Source organism: Gouania willdenowi, chromosome 1 (assembly GCF_900634775.1).
Source record: "Gouania willdenowi chromosome 1, fGouWil2.1, whole genome shotgun sequence".
Lineage (NCBI taxonomy): Eukaryota > Metazoa > Chordata > Actinopteri > Blenniiformes > Gobiesocidae > Gouania > Gouania willdenowi.
The window spans coordinates 32696183-32715377 of NC_041044.1; the positions used below are offsets into that span (position 1 = coordinate 32696183).

The window sequence follows — 19195 nt, forward strand, 5'->3', positions numbered from 1 at the left end:
GTGAGTGAATTCTGTAGTGTGGCTTGTTTAGGGGAAGGTCTGGGTTAGGACGCACTTAGAAATCCATCTAACTGTGCTTTTAATGCAGTTCTGAGAAGTAGTGAAAGCAGAGACTCCTCAAATGAGTATTTTAATACAAAATAGGCCATTAAAAAAAATAAAATAAATAAATAAATATATATATATATATATATATATATACTGTATATATATATATACTGTATGTATATATATACTGTATATATAGGCAATATTGTAACTTTCTTTATCACTAGGTTTGCGTTGAATTAAATAGTAATAGAAAGTTTTTATTGAATGACCATTACAATTACAAAGTCAATTATCTGAACTCAATTACAATTCAAATATGATATATGATTACAAGAGCAATAGATTTTTTTCAATTACGATTATAATTACATCATAATTGTAATTAATTACCAATTACGCCATTAAAATTATATTTGAGCCCAAACCTGGTCAAAGCCAATACAATTCTCCCACATCTTTTTTTTTTTTTTTTTTTTTTTTACCTCTAGTTTAACTCCAAAGAATTAAATATGAAGCTTTTCTGCATTTATTGGGTGAATCAAAGAGACAATAATGAGATTCAAAGTCAAAGGGAATGAGTCACCTGACCTGCAGCTCTCATCACCACTCAATATCAGCGAATCCTAGGCCATCAGAAGACATTTCTATTCTCTTGTCAGCACGCGCGCATCAAACCTAACCACACACTAAACCCGATAGCGGTGTTGATAAAAGGTTAGGCACTTGAGAGCTGCTCTGCTACATGTCAATTTTTTTTTATTTTTTTTACTTTGCACTAATTTCTCAATATTTTTTCTCGAAATGACAATGTACGATATAAATATTGATCATTTTCACATGAAGTCTGACCAGAAACACCATTTTTGGTTAAATTAACAAACAGCTGCACTATATGTGCCACTTTAGTCTTTTTTTCTTCTAAGGGACAGCACATGTGAGTGAGTTCTGTAGTGTGACTTGTTCTAGGAAAGGTCTGGGTTAGAATACACTCAGTAATCCATCTAACTGTGTTTTTCATGCTGTTTTGAGAAACAACTTTGTCTAAACTGTGTGAAATGAGGCGTTCAAACACTGCTTAAAGTAGGATTTTATTAATATGACTGTGTTACCTCAATAACAAATATAAATCACTAGACTGATACGCTGCCTTGTTGTGTTGCTAATGCTAATGCTACACCACTTTAGTTAAACAAAGTAAAAAGACTGTGTGTGACTAAAATAACATGTCAGCCTTTTTGTTAGATGTTAATTGTACTACGAACCAGTTTGATAAATTGTATACATACAATTTAAAAAAAAATATTGATAATTACCTTGTCCTAAATTATCTTTTATTCCTTTTTTTTGTTTAGGGCGATGATTTTCATTAGGCGATTTGGTTTGTTTTATTGGTAAATAACTTTAAAATCGTGATCGTGATTTCACAAAGAAAACATTGTGATATGATATTTTTCCCATATCGCCCACCCCTACGATATTGTAATTTTTTATATCACCAAAATAGAAAACTCAATGTATCTTTTTTGATATATCGCCCAGCTCTATGTTTGGACTTCTTTTTGTGATTTTCCAGCAAGTGTGCACTTTTATTTGATTTCTTCCCCGACAGGTGTTCTTTTAAAGTCCACACTGGGCTTTTGTCGGTGCTACTTTGAAGGCTAATTGTCATTTTCCTTGTCAGGGTCACATTTGTTGGAATGCTCTTAAAAGTCTGCAGTTGGGCGTCAGCTGTCCTGTCAGAAGGTTCCACTTGACCTCTAGGTTTCTGTGACCCTAATATCCCATGTTACACTGACCTAATGCTTGAAACAAGATCACCTGCTGCTACCATGTATATATGAGAAGTGTTGTAAAATGGTTCTTTATGCATGTGAGCCCACTGGTGTCGGGATGCTTCACTCCACCGGGGAGCTTGTCCCGTCCATTCTTTTTACAGTCTATGGCACCAACTGAACTGTCAATAAATGTTTTCTCGGAAAGCAGTGGTCATGTGACCAAGTACTTCATGTTTTGAGGTGTGTATTTACAGAAAAAGTGTTTCCATAGCGACACATTTCAATATCGAAACGTCTGAAATTCCTCCTCATGAAAGTGTAAAAACCTTTTAGTGATATTTGAGTGTTTTTTTTTTAAAATTCAGGTGGTTCCATAACCAGTTTTTATTGTGCTGTTTAGATTTTACGCATTTCCAAGGGTAATGGAAACACAGCTCGTGATGCTTCGAGGCCTTGTGCACAGGCTTCCAGTGACCTCACAAATGTGGGTTTGTCTTCTGATAATGCTTCATAAAAGCCTGTGGCTGCTCTGCTGCATAAATCTGACCATTTTACTAGCATCAGGGTATAGAAAGATGGTATGAATCAAAGAGAGGGTGAACGGGCGTTATGAGGGTCGACAGGGGCCAGACCTCGTGTCTCCTCTGCTGCCAAGATACCTCACCCATTACAGGGGTGGGGGGGCTGTAAATCACCTACCCCTCCCATTACTACTCAGCCAAATGTGGAGAGGGGGGCAAGCTGAGCCTGCTTCATTGCTCATACTTAGCTCTCAAGAAACAGACTTTCATGACCCGATGGTGGATATGTGTCGACCATGCAGGCGGTGGCAACGTGTCTCATTTGCTGAAAAGTTAAATTAAGGCTGTGGAATGGCAGTAAATGTTTAGGCCTTATTAGGAAGCCTGTGGGTTGCATAGGTTTAGCTTCTTGTTAGCGACTCCACTGAGTTTACCCACTAATCCAACGGCTTTGTGTAAATGTCAGCTCCACATGAGGCATGAGAGAAGTGGATTCTGGAGCGCTTTTATTTTCAACAGCTCCAATGTGACATTTAATTATGACTCACCCAACGTCTCCCAACACCTAAAGATGTAAACGTTGGTTCTAGTGAGAGGGGATGGGTTGGGTGCTCTCTACTGACAGGCTGTCACATCCCATGTGAAGTATAGGGCGCCATCTAGAGGAAACATATTCACAATTCATCCCTAAAATATGTTTCAACCTTTTATGTTAACGGAACCTGCACATTTTAACCAAGTTAAGGTAAAATGTGTCATTTTTTATGCTAAAGTATTGTATAACATGATATAAATATTACAAACAGCTTGTCTTATATTGACTGACTGTCGTACTTTAACTTCACAGTTCCTGCCTGTTTCTGACACCTTTATTAGCCTCTTTATCTGCTCACTTCCATATTGTTATTTTTCATTGTCAGATATTTATGTCCTTACCAAAAATATTGTAATAATTGTGCTACCTGCTGCCCCCTAAAGACATGAAGGAGCTTTAATTTTGTTTTTTGTGTGGTATTGTTGACTGCAATTAAATCGGAATAGTATTAACCCTTTTTCTGTGCGGCCTGTCAGAAATTTAAAAAAGAAAAGAAATAAAGCCCATAATAACAATGTGAAAACCTAAAAAAGTGTTACATTTTGGATTTGTTATTACATTATTAGGCAGGTAAAAGGTTTTTTTTTTTAACAAATTACTTAAAGGGCTTATTGCTTCAATGTAGAGTAGTACCATACGCAACTTTGTATGCATAAATGTGTGTGTATACTGTATATATAAAATAATAATAATAATCATTATTATTATAATAATAAAGCCTTTTGGAGAACCTTCAAATTTTTGGTAACTTTTTTCCCCTTAGCTAGTATATATATATAAGTGTTTACGTTTTGGGCATGATGCTGAGCATCTTGTTACATTATCAACCAGGTGTAAAATTTTGGGTTTTATTAAATTATTTAATTATATTTCAGGTTCAGCACTTTTGTCTACATTACTGAGCAGTTTTTACATTTTTATTTTATTTTTATTCCTTTTTAAAAAAATAACATTTCGGGTTGTTACATAATAGAGCTCACATGGCTCTTAGACTTTTACCATCTCACATATTAGAGTCTAATGTTTTCTTTTATTCCATTATTATTATTATTATTATTATTATTATTATTGTTATTATTAAATGATAGCTTAGTAATCTATTTTTTCTTATTATTCTAGTTACCTAAGTATCGTTCAGTCTTGAAACAGATGCTTGTAATAGAAATGTTATTATCAAATAAACAAACACGTCAGCACAATTGAAAGCATTTAAATAGAACTAGATATACCTAATGTCACGAAGTAGCCCTATAAATTATTCTATAAAAGTCATGAACTTAAGCTTGAGATTGGTATAATAAGAAGGGTAACTTTTTTTTCTTCATAACTGTATATTTGACGTTATAATCTTTTTTTTTTTTTTTTAAATAAATAAGAAATAATAGTTGTATTAGTATAATTTTTAAATGTTTAAAACAAAAAAAAAACATCTAAAGCTGATTTCTCTTCACCTTTTAACAGTTGTGTGAACATATGGTCAGAAATGCAGAGGGAAGCGTTTACCTCAGCTGACTAAAGTAGGCTCATCTTTAAAATGAATAACATTATGAAAACATTTTAAGAGACTGTTTTTAGTTATGAACTCATATGATTACGGTGCAGTGTTTCTGTTGGTGTCGCTGGATAAACAGCGGCTTGTTCTGGCTTTGCCATCAGGCTGTGAACTTAACAGATGCAGCGACTGTAAATCCATCAGTGAAGCTCCTGAATGTTTGTGAGCTGAGCTAAAGTTCTTATTTCTGAGCTGCCAAAAAATAAAAGAAGAAGAAGAAAGAACACACGATAATATCTGTGCAGTTAAGGTTACTTGACATTATATTCTCAAAGAATATATGACTATTACTGTCTCCTGTTTATTCACTCATTCATTTATTCACCTTTTATTTTTGTAACTCGTCAGGTTTGTATGTGTACACGTTTACATAAATGTAATATGTTTATAATATAATATGTTAAAATGGCATAAATAAATGTGTATTTATATTTAACAACATTTGGTAATAAGTGTATACTTTACTATAGAAATGAATGCATCAATAAGCACATTTTTAATGAATAAATAGTGGTAGTTAATCATGATTGCATAATAATAAAGATATATAATAATGAATAAATAATACATACATGCTTTTTGGTCATGCATTTAAAGTTTTGTTTTTTCCTGTGTATTTAAAAAAAAAAAAATCTTTTTTATATCTATATTTTTAATATCTATCTTTTTTTTTTGTCTTTACATTTCCTAAAATAAACTACTAGCATTATGCATTATATGTTGTCTGTACAATTTCAGCTTTCAGCAAAAAAAACCACAACTCTGATTAACATATATACACATTTATTTAGGAGTATAAGTCAAGACTAGTGTTTATTATGTCAAAGTTACAGTATATCTATTTATTTTCCTGGAAAGTACTTTCCTTTTCACATTAGGTGATTCATTTATATGATTAAAAAAACAGTCACATTGGAAAATAATACTAGATTCTATAATTATTGCATGGTATGGACCTTCAAAAAATAGGAAATAAATCATAAGAGAACAAAAAAAGCTGTCAAAAAACACACATATATAATCTTTTTTAAAACATAAATCTATATATTTACCTGTGCAACATGCATTTCACAGCATGCCTGTCAAAAGCGAAGTTCCTTTCAAAATAAAAGACAAGTCCAACATGAGAGACGTTATGTATTTATTTATTTTTGACTATCTGTCCGCGACTCACCCAGTATAGGTCCCTGACCCACCAGTTGAGAATCTCTGGTCTAGACAACACTTTTAAACTTATATTCATCAGTTGTTTGTCTTTCGTTACTAAAGGGAACTCTGTGCATCTTTTTCTGTTTTAAAACTCAGATTAAAACCCTGCAATCTAAATTATGTCCAAATAGGTAAGAAAACAATGTTTTATGATGTTTTAATCTAATACGCCAGCTTCTATGTACACGTTACACACATCCTATCCAAAATCATTTCACACCATCATCATATTCACTTTTAGACAGTTTTCTTCCTCTTTGAACCTCCTGAGCTTCAAATACTCGACTGCACAGCTTCACCCAAAGGCCTCGCTCTAAACACTACTCTGTGTGTGTGCGTGCGTGTGTGTTACTTAACCTCTGCCTACACACACACACACACACACACACACACACACACTGACACTCAGTGACCACTTGTGACTTTTCATCACGAGCGTCCATGCCCCTGCCTGTATGGTTAACACACATACACACACACAAGCTGCCTAGCACAACCCATGATGCTATTGCCCGTGAACGACCTCACGTTAGGGGGGTGAAGACGCCCTGTGGAGGTCAGACTATGGAGGATCAGTGCAGGGTGACAGAGGTGTAACGTGGACCTCCTCTACTTGACTCTTCAGAGGTTGGTGTGTTTGCTCGTGTGTGATTTCCAGCTCATGAGCCTGTCGTAGTGGCCTGTTGGCCGTAGAGAGCGGAGGATTGATTGCTGTCTGTGGGATCGCAGCAGACCTCACAGGCTTTGTGGATGGATTTCCTCTAATTTGTTACTTCCTCTGATGAGGGTCAGATTGGTCCATGGGGGTCCTTTGCTCTGACAGCTGAGCTGTCTTTGATCGAGCTCGAGGTATGAAAACAATGTGTCTTCCAGTGTAGCAGACCTCTTTGTTCTCTAAAGGAGACACACAATGCTTATAACCACTGTTGTTATTGTCATTTGTAGACCAAAGTTTGAAATCAAATCTACAATCGAGAATTAATTCCTTAATACAAAATAAATTAAAAAATTAGCAGTGTAAAATATTTGAAAGATTTCAATCTGCTCTTTAATTTATTATTAATAATGGTCCTGAAAAAAAACTAAAAAAACATTACTTTAAATCAGCAGTGGTACTATTAACACAATAATAGTATATTAATGTACTAAATACTGGTAAATATAATTCTATAGCTTGTTTTTATTTATTTCTAATCAGACGTGTGTGTGTGTTCCCCTTTTTTTACAACACAAATTTCCTTTAAATTGTTTAAAATTGTTTTGAGCGTCAATGTTTTTTTTTTTTGTCCCTGACCGTGACTTTCAACAGTCAAGCTTCAACAGAGAATTACAGTAACCTTATGCTGTTTGTATGTATAAGTAAAAGCATCATATCATGGTAAAAGATTATAAAATCTTGAATGGGATATATTTTTGGGGCTTTACTCTTTAAAAGAACCAGTAATTTAGTCCCATACGGAGATAAAACAACGCAACATTTATATTTTATTACAGTCAAAATGGGAGCAAAAACAAAAGTGATGTGTTTAGTTTTGTTGTAGTGTAATTTACATCATAAACACATCACAGCCACATTCATCACAACAGAAATACAGTGGGATTGAATTTGGTTAAAATAATATCTGTCCACTGTTTATATTAATCATCCTTTATGTAGAGTTTTTCAATTTCATTTGTGGTATTTTTATTTCTTTTTTTTTCCCCCTCTTTAATGTGATTTCAAGTATTGCAGCAGACTGGTGTGACAGACTGGTACTGGTTTTATGTTCATATATATATATGAACATATATATATATATATAAAGAAGAGAATAACCCAAAAAGAGAATAAAACTCACCAATAAGTGGATTTGTTTTTGTAGAAGATGCAGCAACAAACGTCTTTAATCTATATTAAGAAAAAACATTTGGATCTAAGCATGACTCAATTTTACTGTAAAATTGGATTTTTGTAGATTTTATACAGACCAAGATATACATACATGTGGTACATTTTGAAATATTTAAACTGATTAGCAGCTTCAAATAATATTTAATGGACTTAATATGATTGGGTCTTTCCTTAAAATCAGATGAATGTAGAAAACTTTAAAGCGTTAGAGAAAATAAAACAATTAATTAGTATAATTTAAAAAATATACTATGGATGGTTTTGTCAATTGTATTATTGAGATATTTGCAAAAAAAAATTTTCCTGTACATTTCCTGCACATGTCCCCATAATGCTTGTAGGGTTTTCATAATACAATATCTTTAGATATATTTATTTTATTTCATTTTTTTCAGTGCCTGCCCATTTTTTTTTACATTTTTGCCAGATTTCCAGTTTTATTACTGGGCAGTGAATATATCTAGGGTTACACACTGGTCAGTTGATGTGCCCTGGTGTCATTTGGAGTTGCTGTCGTGTCCCTTGTCATATCTCTCTGCATTATTAACTGACTCTGTTTCTATCAACCTCTCTGGTCTTACTTGTAACTTGGTGGTGATTTCTACTCTTAGGATTTTTTTCCAGTTTAGGAGGCAATTCAAATGTATCAATTCTACACCTTTAACACCATGTCATAGGTTCAACCCCACATTTACTGATCCTGTTTTTAAATCATGGCATGATAAGGGATTGAGGCATTTTAAGAATTTCTACAAAGACAAAGAGTAGGTTTTTCCCTCTTTTACAGATTTATTGTGTAGCAGCAACATTCCTGTCAAGTTTTGGATTTGAAAAAAAGGGAAATTTTCTAACGCCCACTACGAGCCGTCCCACCCGCCCAACCGAGCTCCAGTATCCCTTATATTTTAAAATAGGTGTATAAGAAATCTAAAATACCCACTTGTCAACCACTTACTAAATACAATTATGTGATTAGAAACTGGTAAGTCGACGTTTATTGACAAACAGCTGATCAATATATGCACTCAGAAATCCATCTAACTAAGCTTTACATGCTGTTCTGAGAAGTAAAAGCAGCGACTCCTAAAACTAGTATTTTGATACATAATAAGCTATTATTTATATATATATATATATATATTGATAGATGAAATATTGGAGTTTTTTATATCGCCAAAATAGAAAACTTGATGCACAATATATCACTCAGCCCTAATTCCTAAATTATAAAACAGCCTAAATAAAAACATAAATGGGCATTGGAAGCACATGTGTTTGTTTAATATACTTACAGTTTATATGCAAGTCAACACATTGTATATTTACTGTTAATTTCACGTTGCTTGTTTTTAAGTTAGACATTAACATTTTATTTTCATTACATATTTTCTTTTAGTTTCTCATGCTCAATCATGTGGTTCTCTGGTATTCACTAGTGACTTATTAGACACATTTATTACAGACTTTACATCCTTTAACACTTTTTGAAAGCAGTGTATATTTGTGACGCTTGTGATTGGTTGATTTTTCATGGTGACCTACGTGGTTCCTTCCGCTGTGGTAGACGTTAAAATCTCAGTTATTAATTTAACAGAACGTGTAACTGTGTCACATCCTGCTGCTCTTTGGGAAGATAAACTCTCTGTCACATTTCACAATGTATTTACACCAGTTCTTTGTTTTTTTTCACCGGAACGTCTTCATTCGTCATCTCTGAGTTGATTCTGGGTTTGTTGCCGCTGTCGGCACTAATCTCGCGAGAACTGCCACTCAGGCCATTTCAGGTGGTAGTTCTCGCGAGGCTAGTGACGGCGTTCAGTTTAGTAAGGCATGTTTTAATTATTATTACATTAAAATACGGGATGTTTACGGGAAAATACTAATTCGGGAAGATGGTGTCAAGTTTCCCAGCCAAAACGGGATACTTGACAGGTATGAGCAGCAACATTTCAGCCGTCCTCTGATTCTGACCCACAACAGTTGCTCTGTATTGATGAAGTCCACACTGAGACAGGAATGTATAAAAAAACATATTTAATGAAGAAAAGAGCAAAGGATAAATACGACGACCCTCTCCCACAGGAGGGGTGACGCGCTGACCCCTGAAAGAGTATCGCAATATATTCATATACAGGGTGTGAGGGGAGGAAGGATTTTGATGGAAAATTACTGCTTCTACAGAGCTCTGCTTATCAGAGCTTTTGCTGGCACTGTGACTACAGCACTGCGAGTAATCTAATCTAACATGACTCAGCAAAAGAGCAACGTCTGTTCAAAAGTACAACGAATAATGCGGTCATCGTGTATAAACACATGACGAATTGTAAGCATCAACACTCATTATTACGCGATATATTGCAATATTTTTTTTTGCACGATCGATTATCGATATGCTCGCGCTAAGTTTCGATTTTTTTTTTCCGCATTGAAACCTTTTGTTTTGTTGTTTTGTTGAGGTGTCATTACTCTCAAGCAAGGCTTGTTACCATAGACATTTGTGATAGGTGTGGTGGATCGCCCTGTAATCTTGTTCATATGTTTTTTCTCCTGTCCAACTCTAAATACGTTTTGGCAAATCTATTTTAGCACCATGGCCAAAGTGCTTTCAAAAAACTTTGATGTTTCTTCTCACGTGGCTATTTTCAGTATTCCCGAGCTATTCAGCTCTTCACCTGCAGATTTTAGCTTTCACATCTCTCATTGCCAGACGGCATCTCCTCATGCATTGGAATTCAACCAGTTCCTCATCCAGCACTCAATGGATACATGAGGTTTTATTTTGTGTTTATTTACTTTATTTTACTCTATATTGTGTTAAAAAGAAAAAGTGGAACGAGTGAACAGTGTGCTTACTTTCACTTGTATTGCACAATGTTCCTGTGCACATCAATAAAAACATTAAACAGATATATATATTTATTACTTTGTGACTATCTTACAATAGTGCGCTGGTTTCTATTCCATTTTAACCCATATTTCTATGTATAAAGCATTTCCCAGTTTGTCTAATACATCTGTATAAATATGATTTCACACCTGGTCACGTTTCTCACCTGTGTTCCTCGTCGTCATCACTGAGTTGGTCTGAAGTGTCTGTGACATTGTGCCAGCTGTCCATATTTGTCGATTAGGGACACAGCGGATCGTGATGGCCGCTCTAGTATTTATAGCTTCTAGTCATGAGTTTCAACACTGTAAGTGTATCTCTCATCAGCAGCATGGTGGTTCACTTAGGAGTGGCTAAAAAATCTGCAGAGAAATTCATGGTTTTGCAGCAGAATTTGTGACACAAGTGATAAAGAAAGATTTCATCCTAATAGAAGAAATAATGTGGCGTGATGATAATGGGAAAAAGTACACATATTTTAATTTTGTAGACATAAAAATCTATACTGGTACAAGTGGAAGTGTTGTCTGAACTATTAATGTGAACTTAAATTTGAATAGAAGTGTAAGCATTTACCACATTAGTAAAGAAATAGTCAATAATGCTGGTTTTGAACGAAGAACATGTATTTTTCTGTATTCAAACAAAAAACCTACATACACCGCATTATAAATCAGTTTTTACATTTGTGGCAATATCAGAGAGGTGACAATTGCTTAAATAACGAGTGCTAAAAAAATTATTGGTCGGGTCCACAACAACGTCTCCTCCAATGTTGAGGGCCCGTATTGAACCTTCAGCACTAAGCAAAATGTTGTGATGGGCAGTTTTAGTTCTGTTGACTCACAATTTTCATCATAGTCTTCCTTGTCTTAACTTGTTCACCTGACAAATATCTGAGGAAGGACTAAATGCAAACAAAGTCATTAAAGCTAAAATAATTAATGAAATGAGTGACATCTTCATTGAAAAATAGAAAAAAGATTAAAAAAAAATCATTAAAAGTAAAATAATCATTAGTAATTTCTTCATATCAGTGTCTGATTTTGAATCAAGTTACACTCAAAAGAAATGCATCAAATTTCAAAAATGATAATTTTTGAGTTGGGATGGTATTGTGTCTGTATACAAAGCAGAACTAAGTAACTTGTGCATCGCGCTCCCCCTAAAGGTCCCTCCACACCCCACTGCCTGCCCCTCCCCACAGCTACATGCACACCTTTGCTCTCCCAGTAGCGGTAGCAACTGATCACCGAAAAACCCTGATACAACAGTGACACTAAGGGTGCTTTCACACATATAGTCCCATGTGACCATGTGAACAGTATGAGGAAGAGAGACAAGTCAAAGAAATTAATGATGTGGGAGTAATACGGAAGGGAGTGTGGGAATGTGTGTGATGTGTTTGTTTATGTGCTGACAATGAATGGATGAGTGGATATTTGTGTGTGTGCTGCCTGATGGAGCGCTGGGTTGTGAGTATGTGTGCGTGCCTGTTCCCGCGACAACAGTGTGTGAGTGTGTGTGATTGCTGTGTGTTGCTGCTGCTGTCACTGTATGGAATTGCTCCGTTCCTCGGACAAAGGTCTTCATCTGCCTTTTTTTCCTGGCTACGCCATGATATACGTTTGAGAAAAGTGAATTTGTAGACAGGTCATAATCTAGCATTAGTTTGTATTGGGCTGCCGTAAAGCAGTACGTCTTTTGTTGCAAGTGCTGTTTTCTGGCCAGAGACAGCAGGGGGTGATAAATGACCCCCCATCACCCCATAAACACTTGTATTACCCTCACAGGGACTATGAGAAGGATTTATTAAGGTGTAAAATTTACTTAGTTCTGCTTTCATTCAGGCAGCATGTCCAATACAAGGAATTAGTGCTTAAGTCATTTTGTGGAATCAGATGAGTGGTTATTTAGGTTGGACAAAATCAGGTCAATTTTAATGTAAAAAAAAAAGAAAAAACGTATTAATAGTTTCACAGTTAAGTTGAGGTTTTGTTTATTCATACAAAGTTTTTAGGGAAACATGTCAGGAAACAAAAAATCATGTTTCAACTGTTAACTGCCAGTTTCGCTTAAAGTTTCACTTTGAAGTTTTGCTATGAAGTTTTGTTATGAAGTTTTGCTTTGACATTTCATGTAATTGTTCCAGCGACATTCATTTGTTTTTTTTTTAATAGTTTCACAATTAAGTTGAGGTTTTGTTTATTCATACAAGGTTTTTCAGGAAACATGTCAGGAAACAAAAAATCATGTTTCAACTGTTAACTGCCAGTTTTGCTTCAAGTTTCACTTTTAAGTTTTCACTTTTAAGTTTTCCCTTTGAAGTTTTCCCTTTGAAGTTTTCACTTTGAAGTTTTCACTTTGAAGTTTCATGTAATAGTTCCAGCGACATTCATTTGGTTCTTTTTTAATAGTTTCACAATTAAGTTGAGGTTTTGTTTATTCATACAAGGTTTTTCAGGAAACATGTCAGGAAACAAAAAATCATATTTCAACTGTTAACTGCCAGTTTTGCTTAAAGTTTCACTTTGAAGTTTTGCTATGAAGTTTTGCTATGAAGTTTTGCTTTGAAGTTTTTACTTTTAAGTTTCACTTTTAAGTTTCATGTAATAGTTCCAGCGACATTCAATTGGTTTTCTTTTTTTAATAGTTTCACAGTTAAGTTGAAGTTTTGTTTATTCATACAAGGTTTTTCAGGAAACATATCAGGAAACAAAATATCATGTTTCAACTGTTAACTGCCAGTTTCGCTTAAAGTTTCACTTTGAAGTTTTCACTTTGAAGTTTTTACTTTGAAGTTTTCACTTTGAAGTTTTTACTTTGAAGTTTCACTTTTAAGTTTCATGTAATAGTTCCAGCGACATTCATTTGGTTTTCTTTTTTAATAGTTTCACAGTTAAGTTGAGGTTTTGTTTATTCATACAAGGTTTTTCAGGAAACATGTCAGGAAACAAAAAATCATGTTTCAACTGTTACCTGCCAGTTTCGCTTAAGTTTCACTTTGAAGTTTTGCTTTGAAGTTTCACTTTGAAGTTTTCACTTTGAAGTTTTCACTTTGAAGTTTTCACTTTGAAGTTTTCACTTTGAAGTTTCATGTAATAGTTCCAGCGACATTCATTTGGTTCTTTTTTAATAGTTTCACAATTAAGTTGAGGTTTTGTTTATTCATACAAGGTTTTTCAGGAAACATGTCAGGAAACAAAAAATCATGTTTCAACTGTTAACTGCCAGTTTCGCTTAAAGTTTTGCTATGAAGTTTTGCTGTGAAGTTTTGCTTTGAAGTTTTTACTTTGAAGTTTCACTTTTAAGTTTCATGTAATAGTTCCAGCAACATTCAATTGGTTTTCTTTTTTTAATAGTTTCACAGTTAAGTTGAAGTTTTGTTTATTCATACAAGGTTTTTCAGGAAACATATCAGGAAACAAAATATCATGTTTCAACTGTTAACTGCCAGTTTCGCTTAAAGTTTCACTTTGAAGTTTTCACTTTGAAGTTTTCACTTTGAAGTTTTCACTTTGAAGTTTTTACTTTGAAGTTTTCACTTTGAAGTTTTTACTTTGAAGTTTCACTTTTAAGTTTCATGTAATAGTTCCAGCGACATTCATTTGGTTTTCTTTTTTAATAGTTTCACAGTTAAGTTGAGGTTTTGTTTATTCATACAAGGTTTTTCAGGAAACATGTCAGGAAACAAAAAATCATGTTTCAACTGTTACCTGCCAGTTTCGCTTAAGTTTCACTTTGAAGTTTTGCTTTGAAGTTTCACTTTGAAGTTTTCACTTTGAAGTTTTCACTTTGAAGTTTTCACTTTGAAGTTTTCACTTTGAAGTTTTTACTTTGAAGTTTCACTTTGAAGTTTTCACTTTGAAGTTTTCATGTAATAATTCCAGCGATATTCATTTGGTTTTCTTTTTTAAAATCACTTGATGCATTTCTTTTGACTGTGAGTGAAGTTTGAAAGGAAATAATTTCTGTAGAACGAGCTGGTCAAAAGTAATCACCATGTGGGAAGATATAGAATATCATATAGTTAAATAAATAGTTAACGGAATCTAGACTTAAACTAAAAAAACTAATATATGATAAAAGAAAACCTTTTTTGGTCAGAAGATTACAAATGAACCTAAATCAATTTGCAGTGAAACATAACAAAAAGAAAGAGAGCGCAGACACTACAGTAAGTTACAGTCTCTCTCTCTCTCTCTCTCTCTCTCTCTCTCTCTCTCTCTCTCTCTCTCTCTCTCTCTCTCTCTCTCTCTCTCTCTCTCTTTCTGCATCAACTCCCTTTAGCTTATGAGTCAAATGTAGGGATTGTTACAGATTGTTTTCTGTAGATAAAAATACATCCAATCAGTTTTAATCTTATAACTTCGTGGAGCCTTTTTGCTCAAAAACAAAAGTTCAGAGGGTTAAAAGCAAACTAAAAGCTTTTATTCTGTTTACAGACGCTGTTTTTGACTTTGTTGTAATTTGCGTTATGTAAATAAAGTGGAGTTGAGTTGTTTTTGAGGAGCTATGTGTGCATTCTGTGTGCTTTTATGGCGTTGAAGTTCTGATGAAACAAGCCTGTCCCTTTAAAACACAGTGGTTACTTAAACATTTTTAAGTTTCATTTGAAAAGGTCATACCACAAAATTGTAGCAGTTTAGGATAGTGTTACGAAAAAAAAAATCTTAATAAATTAAAAGCACATAAATATCTACTTACAGTTTAAAGCTACATCATTGCAAATGCTACATAGTGCAACAGTGCAATGAATGTTTATTATATTGTTTATTTCTAGCTATAAAAGAGAAAAACTCACAAAACGAAATGTGCTTCATACATCAATTAGATGTTTCTGAAAGGCGTCACTGAAAAAGCTTGTATTACTATAACTATATGGAGGTAGATTTGTGCTTTATTATTCAATCAAAAAAAATAACATAATAATCACTTCAATTAAAAAAAAAAAAAACTCTTTTCAATCCCAAAAAAAGTTTACTTCATTAAAAAATAAATTTTCAATCAACGAAAAAAAGTGTTCAAATGCAAAAAAATAAAAAGATATTTGAGACCCAAATAATTGCATTTAAACACTTTTTTTCTTTGCATGAAAATTTTTTTTTTTCTTTTTTGAATGAAGTCGTCTTTTTTGTATTTAGGCCATATTATGGGTAGTTTATTTGTGTCTTTATTATTCAATCAAAAAAAAAAAAATCACTTTCAATCAAAGAAAAAATGTGTTGCAATTATTTGGGTCTCAAATATTTTTTATTTTTTTGCATTTGAACACTTTTTTTCTTTGATTGAAAATATTCATTTTTGATTGAAGTAAACTTTTTTTGATTAAAAATGTTTTTGTTTTTGATTGAAAACTGTTTTGTTTTTTTAAAAATCTACCTCCATGTAACTCCACTGATAGATACTGAGCAGTGGATTACAGAGTTAGAGAGTTAGAAGCCTCCAGGGAGGTGCAGAGGTTTGTCGCTAAGCTATGCGATGAGAAGCCCATTAAATCTGCTGCAGATTGCTTTATGGCCGTGTGGATTATTAACCACAGTTGTGTTACGATGAGTTAATGATGTGGCAATGTAGTCACAGGACCACAAGATAACCAGAGAATCAGGTGTGAAGATGGACCGTAAGGTGTTAATCCTCTGCAAGATACAGTTACGTGATCTCACACTTTATACCACATAATATTTTACACCATTTATTTTGTAATGAATGTATATAAAAGACAATTAGTGGCACTTGTAGTTTGTTGTCATCTCAGCATGTCTCAGTTTTTTTGGGATGATAAATAAAAGAACTGTGCACGCTGCGGTGAGAGCATTGGCCCCGACTGGCCAGTGCTCGTAGAATAGTGTTGCAGGCTATGTTTAGACCACACGTAAGATATTAGGAAGGCAGACAGTCAGACATGGTCACAGCAACACTAAAAGATCTTCTTGTCTTTAAGCAATTTTTTCTGAAACGTAGTTTACATACGGTGGCTGAGAAGTGCAAAACACATTGACAAATACCACAACACATTTACAAATGATTGCAACACTTTTTCAAATGCCGCAACAAATTTACAATTTTGAAAACAAATATACATAATTATAAAAATAATACCAATAGCAAAACAATGTTGAGACAGATTTACAATTCCAATGTGCCTTTGTAAAAGTGTTTCCATATTTGTTCATTTTTGTAAAAGGCCCTCGCCTTTTGTAAAAGTTTTGCAGTAACTTGTAAATGTGTTGTGGTAATTTGTAAAAGTTTTGCAATCATTATTTCATGCTTTTCATTTATGACCCTGCAGAGTATTATCATTTTTTTATGTTGAGAATCCTTTTATTTCCCATGACCATGGAGGGGTTCACATTAAATAGCAGTTAATATAGAATAGAGCTTGTTGCCATTTGTGCACGTTAAAACAGGTACATTGGAATTATTGTGTGTGTGTGTGTGTGTGTGTGTGTGTGTGTGTCTGATTCGGTAAAAACAAAAATACATTGATATAGTGTCACTTCCCTTTGTACAATTAGATTTTTTTTCACATTTCAAATCAAATGGATCATCTATATTTTAAAACAGCCCTCTGTAATTTTAGAATAGAGAGGAAATATGTTTGCATTAACAAAGCTCGGGTTTATCCATGTCCGGATATGTAATTTTTTTTTACATACATACATACATACATTACATACATTTTTCAAATTCAAAGATTGACTTATTTTTCTTGTTACTTTCCTAAAATACTTTGTGTGTGTTGGTTCTATCCGTCAGCTTTGTGACCTGCTTGATGTTCTGTGTGTTCTGCAGCCTTACTGCAGCCCCTCTTGACTGTGCTGATAGTCCCAAGGTGGGGGTCCAGCTTCCTGGTGCTGTGCTGACAGGGCCTCAGCAGCAGAACCATCAACTCCTCCTGACCCCGGCCAGTCTTCAGCTGGCTCAGCTCCAGGCCCAGCTCGCCCTCCATCGCCTCAAACTAGCACAGGGAGGAAACGCGGCCAGTGCCACCTCGGTCCTGAATCAGGCTCTGTCCAGTGTCAACATGTCCCAACAGATCTTCAATCAGCTACGGACAGCTAACATGATTGGAAACCCGCAGGCTGCCTTTCCCTCAGGGATGCTGGGCTTCCCATCATCAAACTCAGCTTTGGGGTTGTTGGTAGGAGGGGGATTCAACCAAAACACAGGGAATGTGAGACAGAACCAAGCTAGCAGCGGCTCAGTTAGCCAACATGGTGGGGAGTTTGTTAAGAAGTCAGTATCTGTTTACCCCTGTGACACTGACAGGAGGCCTCAGTACAACTCCTCCACTGGTGACGGACAGTACTCAGTGATCAACACTCAGGCTAAAAACACCACCAATAAGGGCTTTCAGAGGGATTTCTACGAGCAGGAAATACCAGGGCCCTTCAGAGTCATTGAGCAGAACGTGAATGTCTATAATTCTCCATCGCAAAAGGATCAGTGGAAAGGGAACGCAAACCTGACCCAGTCTGGAAAAGCAGACATTGTGACTAATCCTCAGCTGGTGTGGACAGCAACAGGGCAGCAAGCCGAGCCCAGAACTGAGCTTTACAACCCGGAGGAGCCGACCTCCGACCCCAAGTTTAGCTGTAATAGCGGAGCGTCGTCTTTTGTGTCCAGTGGCCCACACAGCTTCAGAGGCTTCCAGCCTTCGTATGGAAACGAGGAGACGGTGTCATCAGGTAGTCGCATCCTTCAGCCTTATCAGGTCAATGATTACCACGCCGTCACACCCACCCAGCTACCCCATCAGTGCAGCATCTGTGACAAGAAGGTCTACAACCTCAAGGTGTGTTGGTTCATCACAGTATTTTGGATGTGATCTTTGTTTACTTGTTGTTTCATATCTTTACGACCGCCTTCCATAGGATCTAAGTTTGGCTTCAACAGTAGATTTTTTAAAAGCAAACTTAATTTGCAGTATTTTTTAATAAAAAAATAAAAATATCATATATATCATATAACATAATTTTATTACTGATCTTGATTGTTTTTATTTTCAAAATAACATTTTTGTTTTTATTTTATTTTATGTGTTAATTAGTTTTACTCTATCTCACTGCTTAGATTTCTAAATTTTTTCTGTTAAAAGGGAAAATATGTTAGTTGTATACTTTGATGAGTGTTATGAAGTATGACCTGTATGACAGTAGAAGTAGAACAGAGAAGGGCAACTTCTATTACAACGGGGGCCACAAAAATATTCGTTGTTTGTTTCGAGGGCCACATTTTGAAAAAAATAAATCTCAGCATTTAGAATAAAAATCTAAACATCAATATGGGACAGAACAAATCTTTTGTGCTTTTGAAATGTTTTATGTGTCCTTTTCTGTGTCATTTTGTTGTCGTTTTGCGTATTTTGTCTTTTTTCTGTCTATTTATGTTGTCCTCTAGTGTTTTTGTTGACCATGTATTTTTCTGTCATTTTGTGCGTTAACTTTGGGGGCCACACAAAATTAGAGCAAGGGCCGAATGTGGTCCCCGGGCCGCCAGATGCCCATGTATGAAGTGGAACGTTCTGACAGGCTCGTTAATAATAAAGGCAAGTTTTTCTAAAACAGTTCAGTTAGGGATTTACTATCACCTGCCACAAAATGTGAAAGGGGGATATAGGTTTGAGCTCCGTCCGTCTCAAGTTAAAGAGGACAGCTTTTCTCAAAAACTGTTAAAGATAGGATAACCAAATTCAATGTGTGGCTTCAGGG

The 19195-nt window shown here is 34.9% G+C and overlaps 1 protein-coding gene across 2 annotated transcripts in view; it reads left to right on the forward strand.

Annotated features, from left to right (window-relative positions):
* The window catches only part of rbm20 (RNA binding motif protein 20), a 68622-nt gene that overhangs the window by 20204 nt on the left and 29223 nt on the right, over positions 1–19195 (forward strand). Inside the window, exons 1-2 of one of the 2 annotated variants that reach the window (XM_028458653.1) lie at positions 6133–6330; positions 17277–18279. In XM_028458653.1, coding sequence (XP_028314454.1) covers positions 17509–18279 — 771 coding nt within the window. In that variant the 5' untranslated portion in view covers positions 6133–6330; positions 17277–17508. Of the gene's footprint in view, positions 1–6132; positions 6331–17276; positions 18280–19195 lie in introns of those variants that run through there. The other variant, XM_028458643.1, reaches the window with a different exon arrangement.